The sequence below is a fragment of the Vombatus ursinus genome, unplaced genomic scaffold (genome assembly GCF_900497805.2).
Source record: "Vombatus ursinus unplaced genomic scaffold, bare-nosed wombat genome assembly UNPS02014810.1, whole genome shotgun sequence".
In the NCBI taxonomy this organism is placed as follows: Eukaryota; Metazoa; Chordata; class Mammalia; order Diprotodontia; family Vombatidae; genus Vombatus; species Vombatus ursinus.
The window spans coordinates 49964588-49980097 of NW_020954588.1; the positions used below are offsets into that span (position 1 = coordinate 49964588).

The 15510-nt window shown below is 50.5% G+C and overlaps 1 protein-coding gene across 3 annotated transcripts in view; it reads right to left on the reverse strand.

Moving 5' to 3' along the window:
* Positions 1-383: 383 nt before the first annotated feature.
* Positions 384-15510, reverse strand: part of THAP4 (THAP domain containing 4) — a 65893-nt gene continuing 50766 nt past the window's right edge. For all 3 annotated transcript variants that reach the window (XM_027876040.1, XM_027876039.1, XM_027876041.1), the window contains one exon: positions 384-686. In XM_027876040.1, the coding sequence (XP_027731841.1) occupies positions 567-686 (120 nt within the window). In that variant the 3' untranslated portion in view covers positions 384-566. The remainder of the gene's footprint in view (positions 687-15510) is intronic.

Consider the following 15510-nt stretch of genomic DNA (forward strand, 5'->3'; position numbering starts at 1 on the left):
CCTCGACACCACATTGTTTTCTCCTTAAGCCAAAGTAAGAAGTACATCTTATTAATCAACAAGGAAGCATTTATTAAGCCAGATGCTGGGCCAGGCGATGGGATTCAAGTACAAAGGGAATGCAATCGTGCCTGCCCCCAAGAAGCTTCCATTACAATGTTAGAATTCTTCATGTTTCTTCTCAAATTCATATAAATTTATTGCATGCCCACGGTCAGTAAGGCACTCTCCGCTCGGTTGCAGAATTGCTAATGATTACTAACGATTTTGTTCTAGGTTCACCAGAATTTTAGATTTCACCAAATGAATTTGCCTAATGATGTCAGAGTCGTGAAAGGTCCCCTTCCCCCTCGCACGAAACAAACTTACAAAGGACACAAGAGGACGTTCAAAACCACAGCCATAAAAATAAAGGGGTTTTATTTGGTTTCTCTGTGCCATTTTGGGGTCCTGGGACAGTTTCACGACCCCCCTTCTGGAGCAGGAGTCTTTCCCGCATCACTTTCCTGAGCTGCCCCACCCGAGCTGAAGCCACCACATTCAGTCATCCTCCGTGCTCTGCCCCCTTAAGGTGTCACTTTCTTGTAGGTGATGTGAAGATGTTGAGTCATTGGCTGGGTGGTGGTTGCCATGGAGACCGTCTGCTCCAGTCTCCCTTCAGCGTTCAGCCGGAACTTGCGCATGATCTGAACGGGAAAGAAAAATCCCATCACTTGGGTGTAAACAGCCTCAGCCTAATTTTTAAACCCTTTGAAGGGTTCATCACCTCTGTCAGAAACAGTCCGATTCTTTCCCTCCTGGCTTCCCTTCCCCATCACCTCAGCGGCCACTCTGAATGGCTGAAGCAGATGTCCCACGGGCTCCAACCTCAAACCCAGCCGCAGCCCTCCATGTCGGGCTGAGAATCTCCCAGCCACACTGAAGAGATAACATGTCTTCTCTTTTCTCAGGAAAATCCATCAGTATTTATTAATAGAAGATCTGGAAGCATGCCCAATGTTAAAAGAAGTTTCTCTTTCTCTCTCTCTCTCTTCTCCCCCCCCCCCGCCCCCCAGCTTCCCGCTTGTAGGACTCCTGAGCATCTACATAAACTCTGAGTCCTCCTAGGGTCTATCAACTATTTACACATTGCTTTGGTAATTCTGAAATATTTTATCCTGAATTTAATGACTGACATCCTCTTTACAATCTAAACCTCATAGTACCAAAACCAGCCAGTCTTTCCCATTTTTTAACTTTCTACAGAGACAGAGAAAGAGAAAAGAGATACAAATTTCTAAAATGTTAAAAGGGGCTACACAGCTATATCCTACCCAGTGGGCCAGTGGGGCGGGGGGGGGGGGGGGGGGGGCGGGGGAGGGTGTTGGCTACAGATCCCCAGGGGACAGACCTCCCCCAGCTGATGCACGGAGCCATGAGGTCAGCTGGCACAGCCTCCAAACATTCAGCCTTGGCCTTTAACTCGATTCAGAGCAGACTTCGTCCAGTCCCTGCACAGCTGGTTCTTGTTACCCAATCACCTTTGCCCTGACTCAGGGAAAGTCGGTGGGAGCAGGACACCCAGCGGGAGCCCCAAAGCCTCCCCACATCTCAATCTTTTGAGAGGGGGTGGGGCTCATCCTTAAAATGCCTGTGATCCCTGTGTGGAACATAGAAGACTTAAGGAATCTTAAAAAGTTTCTGAAATGGGGTCATGGTTTAGGGACCTTCCCTCATCTTGGTTTCTCCAAATCAGAAAGTGAGACAGTGTTAATGATACATTTCTGTGCCTCGTTTTACACATTCAAAGGTTTTCTACTCTTTTGAAAACAAACAGCTGAAAAAATATTTGTCCTTTCCTAACGGCTCTTACAGCGTTTACACGGCTGCCTTAACGGCACTTTGCTTCTTCGTGCTAGTCTTTCACATGATTAGAGCCACAGGCTGGCTGCACACACCACAGTCCCACTGAGGCCTCCTCCTGTCGTGGAGGTGAGCCCCGGCTCTAGAAGGTCCTGCCACACAACTCCAGCCCTGGCAGGTGGGGCCAGACTGGAAAGCCCTCAAGCCCAGGCCCGGTCCCGGGTGGTGCCTGCTGAGGACTGGTTCAGAGCGGGCCATGCCCCAAAGGTGGGATGTCACGGGATGATCTTTCTATAATGACCCTGCTCCCACACCAAGGCCACCACAGAGCTTTTGGAAGGAACTGAGTCCCCAGCCCACACGGAGACTTCTCTGATGCTATTCTTCTGCACGGTGGCCTTACTGGCTGTGTGGCCAATCCTTCACCCTCTGGGCCTTAGTTTCTTCCTCCGTAAAATGTGGGGTGTGGACTAGATGGCCTCTGAGGGCCTCCCCAGCTTTGATCCAATGGTTAATCGATCAGTTGTCCTCTAACAGGAAGCTTTCTGCTTCGTCTTTATTTTTAACGAAAACAGCAACCAGGCTCCAGCCAGGTCCTCTCAGGGGGCCGAGGGGCAGGGACCAAGGCGGTGGGACGGCTCCACCTTTACACTGGGACAGTATTTTCCAAATTCTGCTTTTTCCCCTTCCCTCTCTCAATTTTTTTCTTTAAATTTTTTTTTTTAAAATAACCCATAAAGCAAATCATCCGCAGCAGGGGAGCACATCCCTTGGAGAGCAGAGGCAGCACCCAGATGGCAGGACCAGTGTGCTAATGGGGAGGAACCTCCCCTTGATCAGAGGCCTGGGGGCTCAGTGACACCCCCACCTACCCCCATCACTACCAACAGCCACTCAGGCACTGCCATAGAGCCATGCCCAGTAGCTGGGTGTGCTAACGCCCCCTGGGGGGAGTGGAAGGCATCTAACCCCGCAAGAAAAGAGAGCCAAACCCTCAAAACAAGAGAAAGACAAAACTTTAGATGAACTTAGAAAAATTAAACTCAAAATAACCTGGCAAGATGCTAAAGTTTACGGCCAGACTTGACTCCCTCATACAGGCTGCTATTGGCAGAATACCTACACATCCTACAGAGTCAGGCTGGGTTTTGCACATTTACTTTTTTTCTTGGGGGAAAGGGGAAGGGGGGAGGAATATGGAGACAAAAAAAGAGGGCCTCTGTTCCATTGCCAGGACCACTGAAAACACTCCAACCTGACCCCCCAGCTCAGATGGTGAAGCTCCCTCTGCTGTAACAACTGGACTGCATTTCTCTCCAATGGGTCATTTAAAACCCCCCTGGAGTACACAATCCTTAGAGACAAGATGACCCCCACCCTAGAACAGAGAGCAAAGGGGGGAGAGAGGAGAGGGGAGAAGAGAAGCTTACATATGCTGTCTTTCTACACTGTGGACAGCTAGTATTCCAGAAATCCATGGTCCAACCGCAGTGGGGTTAGAGGGAGGGAGGCCAATGTGACGGGGTCAAGATTCACAGGGAACAAGTGAATGATGCTGATGGGTCTCATACAGCTCCCTCGTGGGTCATTCCCCAACCTCCCAAGACAAGATACAGTTCATAGCCAGCGTTCAGAAGGTCTAAATGAGCAAAGCCCAACAAAGCTGGGGTGTGTATTAGAATGGGTCTGAAGGGTTGCTCAGTGGAAAGGTCCCCATGGCTCTCCTTGGGTAACAGTTTTAGCTTCTTTCTTGGGTAAGGGCAAACACAGCTGGGGAGACAGAGAGGGGGAGCCTTAACTGGCTCCCTAACATAGAGGCAGAGAGGCTCGGCCTCACAGCCCAGGAGACAATTCAGACGTTCCTCTTATTTCACTATCATCCCATACCCGTCAGAAGATGGGTTCATTCCCCCTCGGACTTTCCAGTTCATGCGGCTTTCATTAGATATTCTTCTGGCTAACCGTCCAGGCTCTTCCTCCTCTCCAAAGGAGAATTATCTGGGAGAATTTCAAGTCGAGGCAGACTGTGGCCTTCCACCCCATCACAGAAAATAGGTGCATTTTGACCTTTTGAGGTGTGCCCACTGCCCCGAATCCCCTCGGGTCTTGGCTACTGTTTACAATGGTTGTTGTCCTTTGTTTTCAGAGAGGACCAAAATGACATCATACTAGAGTCAAGTTTCAGTGTATCCCACTAGGGCTGATCGGACCAGTACGAGCTCGGAACGCTCTACCACAGGTGGGGCACAAACAGTCCATGTGAACATTCAGGGTGGATTCTCAAAGTTCCCAAATCTTGCATTTCTCTTGCGCTGTTTCAATTCTGCTTTGCTCATAGAGCACAGCAGCTTCTCTGACGTGGGCACGCCATGCTGTCGGTCCTGTGCCAATGTGTCCCATGTCACACAATCAATTGCAAAGTTCTTTTTTAAGGTGTTATTTTCTTCAGTATCTTTTTGGGTCACCTTAGCAAGCTGTTGACTTGTTTTTCATGATTTTCTTGCATCACTCTCAGGTTCTCCTCTACTTCTCTTACTTGATTCTCAAAATCCTTTTTGAGCTCTTTCATGGCCTAGGACCAATTCATATTTTTCCTGCAGACTTTGGATGTAGGAGCTTTGACTGTGTTGTCTTCTTCTGGTTGTATGTTTTGATCTTTGTTACCAAAGAAAGATTCTATGGTCGGATTCTTTTTGTGCTGCTTGCTCATGATCCCAGCCAATTACTTGAGTTATAAACTCTTTGTTAAAGTAGGAGTCTGCTTCCAGTGTGGAGGATGTATTGTCCCAAGCTTTGGGGGTTTTGTGCAGCTGTTTTCAGAGATAGTTCTGGGACCTGAAAATTTCCAGTTCTTCTAAGGTGTTACGATCAAGGTGTTTACTCCTTTCCTGGCCTGTGCTCTGGTCTATAAGTGACCACAAGAACTCTTTTCCTTGGAACTGTGAGGAGGATTTCCTCTCCACAGCAACTACAAGCTCCACCATGCCAGCACTCCTCGTCGTCCTAGGGCCCCCACCTAGAACTGTGACCCAGATTCAAGCATGGGCAAAGCAAGAGAACCCTGCACCAGCAAAGAGATCCCTGCAATCCCCCTCTGATCGGCCACTCGATTCCCCCTCAGTCTGTGGGCCGGAAGCTCAGGAGGGAGCTGCTGCCCTGGGGTCGAGTTTGGGGAATGGGGCTAGGACCCCACGCTTCTCTTTCACTACAAACACAGACTTTTCCCACTGACCTTCTAAGTTGTCTTTAGTGTTCATGGGTTGAGAAGTCTGGAATCCGCCACAACTGCGATTCAGTCCTGTGAGGGTTGCTCCAGGTTTGCTGTGGCCTACGCGCCCACGCCAAACTGCGTTCCTCCCCCCTGCCCGGTGCGATATACCTTTCTGATCAACCACCCAGGTTGTCTTGGGTTGGAAATTTGTTTCACTCTGTCTTTTTGTGGGTTCTGCTGCTTTAGAATTTGTTTAGAGCCATTTTTTACAGGTATTTGGAGGGGTTTGGGGGAGAGCTCAAGCAAGTCACTGCTTTCCCTCTGCCATCTTGGCTCTGCCCCTCCATTCTCCAATTGCAAAGTTCTTAAGAGAGACCTTGAGAGTGTCCTTGTGTTGCTGCTTCTGATCACCATGTGAACACCTGCCCTGTATAAGTTCTACCTAAAATAGTCTTTTTAGCAAGCATACATTTTCCATTCAAACACCGTGGCCAGCCCATAGGAGCTGTGCTCTCTGAAGCAGAGTTTGAATGCTTGGCAGTTGGGCTCTAGAAAGGACCTCAGCGTCTGGTATCTCATCCTGCCAGGTGATCTTCAGACTCTTCCTAAGACAATCCAAATGGAAGCTATTTAGTTTCCTGGCATGGCGCTGGTAGATGGTCCAGGTTTCACAGGCATACATCAATGAGGTTGGCACAACGGCTCTGTAGACCTTCAGTTTGGCGGTCAGTCTAACACTTCTCTCCTACACTTTCCTTTGGAGCCTCCCAAACATTGAGTTAGCTCTGGCAACGTGTGCGTCAACCTCATTACCAATGTGTACATCTCTGGAAAGTACACTCCCAAGGTGAGTGAACAGTGAAGTGTTCAGGGAAGACTAGTACCTTTCCACCCTTGGTGTCTGCCTGTTCCACCCAACTCTCCCCAGTAGCTCCAAGAAGCTATGGCATGCACAGCAGCCACACCTGGTAAACCCTTTGGGCAGACAGGTTAAACCAGGTCAAGGGTAACCAAGTGTGCATACAAACACTGACCAAGTTAAGTAATCTATAGAACAAATGGGGCAAACACTCAGTTGACCTCAGAGATTCCTTCCTGCTTAGAAAAGTGAGCTGGTGAGGGGCTCCTGGAGGGAGGCGCCTTTCATCACTTAACTCAGAGCATTTGAGACATCCCCAAGAGTGGCCAAACCCATCGGGAGGCCATGAGGCACAGGATCAGCTGATCCCAGCCTGAAAATCAAGAGAGGGACCAGGCAAAGGGGGACAAGGGCAGACAATTCATGGCCTTCCCCTAAATGAGATGAATTCATTCTCCCTTACAAAAATAAGCAAGAGAGCCCTAAAGGGGAAGATGCCCCAGGGCCAGGGAGGTTTTCCATGTGAGTGTCCTCACCACACATTTTCTCTAGGTGTTGGGTTTTGTCTGGGGGAGTGGTCTGGGAAGAGAGGAAGAGGTAAAGCAGTAGCAGGCAGACTTTATTTTAAGGCTGCCCAGAAAGTCGGGACAGCGAAGGCTACAACTTAACAAGCTTGTGTGGAAGTTAGGCTTTTTCCAAAGCATGAGGCACACACAAAGGGAAGGGAGCAAAGAGCACTCCTTGGGGGGTGGGTCATAATCCAACTGGACAAAGAAGAGTCCCAAAGCTCCAGGGCAGCCAGCGTGGTGTGGCGGTGTATGCTGATACACATGGCAGCTGAGAGCAAGAAAAGAAAGGGAGAGAGCCCTGGGAGAGTCCTCCAGCTAGCCATGGAAGAAGCAGCTTGAACATGGCTTTGGGAGACATCTGCTCCTCACCACCACCTGCCCTCATCCTTTTCTTCCTTCACCCATCATCTCAGTTACCTCGAAAAAGCCTCTGCTCCTTCTGCTGCCCCAGGGGTCTTCCCTTCATATGTTCCTAGTCCCTCCCTTTGTATCGATCCATACACGCCTTCCATTTCCTCCCTTCTCCCAGGATGATAGACTGAGTCTTTTTTTAATGACTGTATCTGAGGCTGAACAGCTGCTCTGCACAGTGTGGGGGTGCAAATAAGGGGAGGGAAGGTAAAGAAATCAGCCTGGCAGGGTCTGAGAGGAGCCCGAGAAGAAGCCTAGGGGGCCAGCTGACTGTCAGGTTGGGGCCATCTGGACACCACCCCTTGACGGTGACGCACTGGCTGCATGCACTCTCACGTGCAGATGATATTGAGATATCTGTGAGGGCTTAGCACAGTGCCTGTGCCAAGCCAGAGAAGGAGCCCAGTGAAGGTTAATTCCCTCCACCCCTAGTATAGTGGGAAGAATGTGGGCCTTAATGTCAGAAGGCTTTGGGTTGAATCTTGCCCCAGACACAGACTAGCTAGGTGTCCCTCAACCTCATGATGCCTCAGTTTCCTTCCCTGTTGAAGAGGGATAGCATCGCCTTCCTCCCAGCATTGATGTGAGAAAAATGCACTGTACCCTGAAAACTCTACTGGAAAGTGAGTTACGACTGCGCTCATACCCAGGGCTGGGGAGCGCTGGGAAAATTCATTTCTTTTTCCTACATGGAATCTGGTTGCTCCCAAACCCTCCTCAAAGTCCTAGGGCAGCTTTCTTCTGTCTGCAGGGAGATTCCATGAGCTGGCACATAAGATGTCACAGCACAGCTTGGTACCGTGTAACTAAGCCACTTAGCTGTGATCGAGCCCTGAGGAGTGATGGTGACTAAGCCATCAGGCGTCCAAGAGAGGAAGCCAGTAGTGCACGCACGCCACACCACCTGGAACCAAAGAAGGTGGACGGAGAGGGCAGAGGCTTCTTAACTAGCTCTGCTTCTTGGCTGCAGATGCTTCAGGAAGATTACCCTTCTGGAAGGTTTGTTGGCAAGGTTTACAGGAATCTGTGGGCAAGCCATTCAGCTTACCTGCCAGCCTTCAATGAGGACTGTAATGACAGACACGTTATTGGAGCAGCTAGGTGGCTCAGTGGTTACAGTGCTGGGCTTGGGAGTCATTCTTCAGTCATGCCTGACTCTCCATGACCCCATAGGGGGTTTTCTTGGCAAAGATGCTGGAGGGGTTTGCCATTTCCTTCTCCAGCTCATTTGACAGATGAGGAAACTGAGGCAGACAGGGTGAAGTGACTTGTCTAAAATCACACAGCTAGTAAGTATCTGAGGCCTGATTTGAACTCAGCAAAGATGAGTCTTCCCAACTCCAGGCCCAGTGCTCTATCCACTCTGCCAACTGTGGCCCCTGGAGTCAGGAAGACCCAGAAAGCCTGAGGTGACACCCTGAGGCAGCCCACCAAGACTTGGTAATTAAAATTCAACCCCGGGGAAGCACAGGGACTCACCTCTGTTCTATGAGCCAGCAGGACCGACCTCCCAGCCTGCCTTTCCTGCCATGGATAAATGTCTCCAAAACGTATTTAAACGAAGATAGAGACAGCAACGTGCCCCTCTGGGGGAATCCATGTTCAAAATGTGTTTCCACTGCCTGAAGATGGGTTTGTTCTAAGAGTGCTTCCAACCTGCCACTAAGAGCTTCAAGCCAAGGAGCAAATTTCCATCTGGAAAGTGTGTGTTCTCAGCCTGGCATTTCATCATTCCATCCTCCCACTCACTAAGCCTGGTGCAGTCAGGGAGCTCCCGTCCTGCCCTCAGCACAGCCTAATGACGTCAGTCAGGCTCCTGGGTCAGCACGTCATCACGGAAGGTGTCTCAAAGACAGCTGCTCCAGGTATCTCTGAGCTGGAGCAGCCAGGGGCTGAGACCCGAGAGAAAGAGGAGGTAGCTTCAAAAAGAAAGACTGGGGCGAGGGGAGTAGTCGGGAGACACAAAGCCAGATTCTGATTGACCAGATGGGGCAGAGATGCTGAGTGAAAGACATGCAAGCCAGCTGGTTCCAAGCCATTACAAATGCGATTGCTGAAGCGGCCCTTGGCCCATCTGAAAGGATCCTAAGGGCACAGTGAGTAGCCACGCAGAGGCGAGATACTCCCTGGGAACAGGGGGGTGGGGGCTTCTCCAGAGTCAGGCTAGAATGCTGCCTATTTGAAAACAAACCAAGAGCCATCCTTAGGAATCTGGCTCTGCCAGGAAGCTTTTCTCCTGCACGACACGTGGACAAGGATGGAACAAACACCATGGGGCAGAGTCCACAAGCCCACCTCAACCCTCTGCCCAACACAGCCGACCAACCAAAGAACTCGGGGTCACGTGACTTCAAAAACACACGGACAACAGCTTTTGTCCACTGAGGGCAGAACAGTCACTTTCCCCTACTCGCTCACACGCCTTCGTGAAGATGTCAACCACTGTTCTGTTGTTTGGAGGTGTGCTTCATCAAGGGTCTGGTCTCTGTTTCTGACATGCGCATGGATAGGCAGGCTCAACGAGAGGGGCCCATGACTCTCTCTCAAACCATCCCAGGGAGGGGAACAGGGAAGAAATGAATTCCCCTGCTCCAAGTTTGCCACAAGCACACCTGATGCAAAACTGCTGTGCAGAATAAGGCAAAGGTGGCTTCAGGCAGCCTGTCAGGGAGAGACAGAGAACCCAGCTTCTCACAGCTCCCTCCTCTCTTCCTCTTCTGGGTGGGGGGGGCTGGGAAATCTAACAGTTTTTAATAGCTTCATAGGCCTAATGCTCATCTTAATCTTGTTAACAAACAGCATTCCCTCTAAGAAATCCCTCCCAGCAACAAAGAGAAGGCCTCCAATGATTCTGAGGCCTCCAATGCAACTCTCCCTTTGGCCAACTGTGCTACTGATCCCAACCTAAAGGAAAAAAGGGTGGATGGAACTAAGAGAAGCCAGGAGCCAGTTCCACTAAGGCCTCCCCCTCCAGGCAGCAGAAGCCAAAACAAGAACCAAGGAAACCTGCTAAGGAAAAGAAAAACCAATGGGTCCATCTGGGAGGCACCGATGCTGTGGCCTGGAGAGGGCCTGGCATGGTGGGGCTGATGCAGCCTGGAGGCAGAGGCCTGGAAGGGAGGAAGCCAGGGCTCAGCAATGAGCAGGGAGGGATAAGGGGGCGGCAGCCGCAGCAGCAGGAGGGAGCTTTGGGGTGAGCCTGGGAGCAAAGCAGGACAGGTTCATACCCTGGCAGCCCGCCTCCTGGGCGTGGGGCCCTTACCCCCATGGATAACTGCTCCTCGGGATACTGACCCCACTGCCCGCCAAATACCCAGAACCAAGTGCAAAGGGAAAACGTAAGAAAAAACCAAACCTGCAGGTAACAAATGACCTCAGGAGGCAAAAGGAAAATTTCTTTTGACCTATACATAACGAAATTCTACAATATAAGAAAACCAAAGGACAGAAGTACTGCAGAATTATAAGCTGAAATACCATCAGAAAAGATGTAAGCTGAACCTAAATAAAAGCAAGTGGAAAATCGAATGGATAGCTGTCACATTAAAGCAGCAATTCCTAACTTTTCTGTGTCCCGTCTTCTCAGGCAGTCAGGCTGGTGAGGCCCATGGTCCCCTTAGACAGTATGGCTGGTGAGGCCCATGGCCCTTTTGGGCAGTCAGGCTGGTGAGGTCCACAGACTGGCTGCCTGACCCTGGGGCAAGTCACTTAACTTCTGTTTGCCTCAGTTTCCTCAACTATAAAATGGGGATAATAATAAGATCTACCTCCCAGGGTTGTTGAGGGGATTAAATGAACAAAATTCTCAGAACAATGTTGTTAAATGGACAAAACGCGTAAGATTACAAAAGGAACCTGTTATATTGAGTTTGCAAAATATTAAAAACAATAAGTGCATGGTCCCCAGGTGAAGAGCACCGACATTAAAAGAATTAATGGAAAGTTGTGGCTCAGAAAAAATGAATCGAGAGCAGGAGCTGAAACAACTCACAGACACTGAGAAGCTGGGAGAAGGCTGCGTAAAGACTCCCAGCGAAGCAGCAGAGCCCAGAACCACGGCTGGGGGCCACGACTGGGGGCCACGACTCGGTACATCACAGGGTCCAGCCCCCTCCTTTCAGATAAGAAAGCTGGCCCAGCACCACACAGCACAAGGAGTGCCTGAGGCTGCACTGGAACCCAGGGCTCTCCACCCCCAATGCCTCCTGAAAATCAAACTAGCACAGAATGCAGGGAAGCCCAAGGCAGAAAGACAGCGGCAGGCAAGCAATGTACTTCACCCAGTGGGGCCCCTGGAGGATATTCTACCCGATTCGAAGAGATGAGAGAAATTTCCCCCAAGTGGTCAAGAACAGGCAATCTCTAGGTGAGAAAGGAATCCACAGCACGCCAGTATGGAGAGATCACCCAATGAAATCTGTAAAACACAGACTGACCCAGGCACAGGATGGGCCCGGGTCCCACACAAGGTTCCTTGTGCCTTCACGGTCCACGTTTCTGGGACCCTCAAATGTAAATTCCTGAGGACTGTGTCTCATTTAGTTTTTACCACTCCATGGGTAGATACTACCCACCTAGTGACCCATTTGTAGGATTAAATAACTGACAAAAACACAGAGAAGAAAAACTTCTCTATTCTTTTAAATCAGGCTGATCTGCTAATTTCCAGTTAGTTCAGGCACTACAAAATTTTATACAAAACCTCATTAATATTAAAAGAAATGTACTTTAAAATGTATTTGGGTGGTATAGAAGTTTATTTTACTTTAAAAATAACCAAAAGGTTCCCGTGTGGGAATGAAACCTCCTGTAAGTTTTAAGCTTTATCTAACATATGAGGAATAAGGGGAAAAAATTCCCCATGTCATTGACATAAATGCATTAAGGAGCACACGTTTTAATTAAACCGAATGAAGGCTTTACATAGACAGCTAGGTGGCACCACAGAGCACAGAGTGCTGAACTGGAGGCAGGAAGGCCGAAATTCAAATGTAGCCTCAGATCCTTGCTAGTTGTGTGACCCTGGGCAAGTCACTTAACCGCCTGCTTCAGTCTCCTCTACTGTAAAATGGAGGTAATAACAGCACCCTCCTCCCAGGGTTGTTGTGAAGATCAAAGGAGACTCGTACAGTGCTTAGCACGGTGCACACAAATGCCAGGTGTTATTGTCAGTCTCATCCAAATCTGAGCAAGGGGAACGTGGGCATGACTAGAGCAAGGTCATGTAAGCAGCCTCAAAAGCCAGAGGAAGGACTCTCAATGAAACCTATTCTGCCTTTGAATTCTGTCTCCAGGTGGTTCAAAAACAAGATTCGGTCTACACTACAAGGGTTTCAGAGAATAGGATGACCGATCATTTAGCACCTTCGAGACTGTGGGCTCTGAAAACGTCAGGTGAGGCAAGAACACCGACTGAGTTAAACACAAGAAGATGAAATCGTACAGTTAACTGAAAAGTTTAAGAATAAAATTAAAAGGGATTGGTCTAGAATAAAATAACAGTGATAAACGTAACGCCCGTACTCAAGTTCAATAGTTAACCTCAGTAACACAAGATTGGGGCATGATTAGGTGAGAGAGCACGAGCGCGAGCGAGCAAACACACTCAACGTGAGCCAGCAACACAACATGGTAGCCCAAGCAGGGGATGACCATGGCGGGCCGCGTCAGGAGAGTCGAAGGGTCAGGACTGGGAGGCAACAGCAAGCCTGGCCCATCCCCTGGGCTTCTGCCTCCCCGAGTGCCGTCGAGGCTCACGGCAGCTGGTGGCAGGCAGCAGGGAGCTCTGGGGACGCTCACGAGCCGGGCAGTGCCGAGATGCCCACGTTAAATCTTACATGGATTTAAAAAAACCAACTCCATGTGAAATCCATTTGCATACCCATTTCCTTGTTGCTTCTGTGCACACGGACATGTTCACATCTGCTGTTTGTCAAATTCATAAACATTAAAGAATTTTTAAAAAGACAGATTTGTCAGTGAACCGGTGAGCCTGCTGCTGGGCACCGCCCACCAGCTGGCCAGGGCCACAGAGCAAAGACAAAGAAAGGCCCCAGGGCAGCTCGGTGGCGCAGTGGATAGAGCACTGGCCCTGGAGTCAGGAGGACCTGAGTTCAAATCTGGCCTCAGACACTTAACACTTAGTAGCTGTGTGACCCTGGGTAAGTCACTTAACCCCAACTGCCTCAAAAAAAACCCCAAAAACCCAAAACCAAAGAAAGGCCCCAGGTGACGCAAAGTACTGGAGGTAAAAAACAAGCTAGATCCTAAGGACATGTCCCTGCCTAGGAAAATGACTGCTCATCACTGTGCATCAACAGCAGTGAACACGCAGGATGTGTCTGAACAGATGCTGAGCGAAAGAGAACCAGCACAAAGAGGCCACGGGCCGTGAGGCCAGTGGGCGCCTCCTCCTCTGGGGAAAGCAGGGGCCACACTGGCCTCCATCCTTCAGTGGGTCAGCTTTCCTTCACTGCTTTTGCTGTGCTGCCAAGCAGGGTCCCCAATGAGATGGGGAACAAAAGCCTACCCCCAAAATCAAAAATGGCCTCTGATTTACCAGGCCACTTTGGCTTTAAGTTCTTTGAAGAAAGTGCCCTGGAGAGGAAGAAGAAAGAGGATGAGGGGGAGTGGGGGCGGGGCTCAACACAGGATCTCTGCAGACCGGGAAAGAGGCAGGAGCTATTCAGGGAGCCCAGCCAGGTGTGGGCGACAGCCCCGGGGGCGCAGCCTCTCATAAAGCAACTGGGAAAACAGAAGTGGCACCCTCTCTCTGGACCTCAGGAACAGGATGAAGGGCTGGGTAGAGGCAGACAGACAGACAGACCTGACGCCCAATGCCTCAGGGAAGGACATCTTTTAGGGGGCGGGCAGGCGGACAAGTGAGCAGCCTGACCTGTCTCTCTTCTGGCCAGAGGGCAGGAAGGGACAAGCAATATCTTTTCTGGGTTACTAGAGACTGTCTATAGACCAACAGGCAAATCCACCTTGGTTCTCCACAAGTAAGACAAGGTAAAACAACAGTTCAGGGGCAGTGAATGACAAAGGGACCGTGTCATCAGTGGGACTCCCATTTCTGGAGTCAAGGGCAGGTTGTTAGGTACCAGGTGGGCTGGCTGAGCTAGCAAGGGGGAAGGCGGAATTGGGAATAGAAGTAGAACCAGGAAAGTACTTGGGTGTGGGGGGACCAAGTATAACCAGGGGCTTAGAACTCTCTGCCCAGGATGGGGCCATGTCCCTAGGCCCACAGGAAGGCTGAGGAGGGTGCAGGGTTGAAGGGAGTGGGGCCAGGTACGAGGGTGTCAGAGGCCTGTGGGCGTGGGCATGGAGCACATCAGCTGGGACAGTCCCACGCAGAGGAAGGAAACCTGGTGGAGCCAGGTCTGGGAAACAGTGTAATAGAGGTGGTAACCAAACCACTCACAAAGAGAAGAGAAAAGAATGTCCAGGGCGAGGCCTCTGGGGGCTGCCGAAGACGGGTGATGAGGAGTGGCTAGGGAGGAGGAAAGCCAAGGGAGACGGGTGCCGGGGCAGTAGAGAGAAGAAGAGAAGCAGGAAGGGGGAAAAAGCCATAGAGCAAGACTGGGGAGGAGAGTGATGAAGTCCATCCCACAGCTGGGAGCTCCTGGTCACTGCCATTTTGGTCCAGCGGTAGGACTGAACGGAGGACTGAGAAGGGGCTGCTGGTGAAAAAGAGAGACAGTCAATGGAAAAGTTCTTTCCAGGAAGTTGATAGCAATGAGACAGTATGGTCCTTGTGTGTTTGCAGGTAGCAGAGAAGGACCCAAAAGATGAGAGAATGAGGATGCCAGAAATCAAAAGCATGACCCATGGGGAGACAGAAGGCCTCGGGAGCAGGGTTCACCTTGGCAGGGAGAAGGACCACCACATTCCCCTGGAGGGAAGCCCAGGGAGGTTGGAGACGAGGCCACGGCAGCGCATATTGGGCATGTCACTTTTTCCTAGACACACCATTCATTTCATCTTTTAGAGCCTCAGTTTCCCATTAATAAAATGGAGATGCGAACATTTATCCACCTACATATGGTGAAATCAAAGGAGAGGACAAGAGACATCCTTTCTAACCACAAAGAAGCCAACCACGGGAGCTGTCTGGGCTGAGATCTTGGCTGCTTCTGTGTGACTGTCTGTGGAGACCCCTTGGGAACCTTCTAGGAGCCAAGCATGTAGCCTCAATAAGGAGGACGCCAGGCGTGCTCGGAAGGGCTCAAAGGAACGGAGAGGATGACCACTGACCGACTGAAAGGAAAAGGAAAGCCATTCGTGGCCAGTGGGTCGGGCAGCACAAACATGAAGCCCGGCTTAGGACTAAGGGGACAGCTGCTGAATCTTGGAGAGCTTCCGCAAAGACGCACCTCCTGGACACTGGTTCTTGTGCCAGGCACTGTGCTGAGAGCTGGGGATACACGGGCCAAAAGACAAAAACAAACCGGCCTCTGCCCTCAAGTCCCGCAAAGTTCAACCGGAGTCTGGAGGGCAGGGACGGCCAAGCGAGCTCTGCTGACCCGGCTCTACGACACTCCCTGGCTTTGTTGGGGGACTCCCACAGAGGAGAGCCTCATCCCAGAAGCAGCTGTGCCTCCCCACGGCTCCTCCTC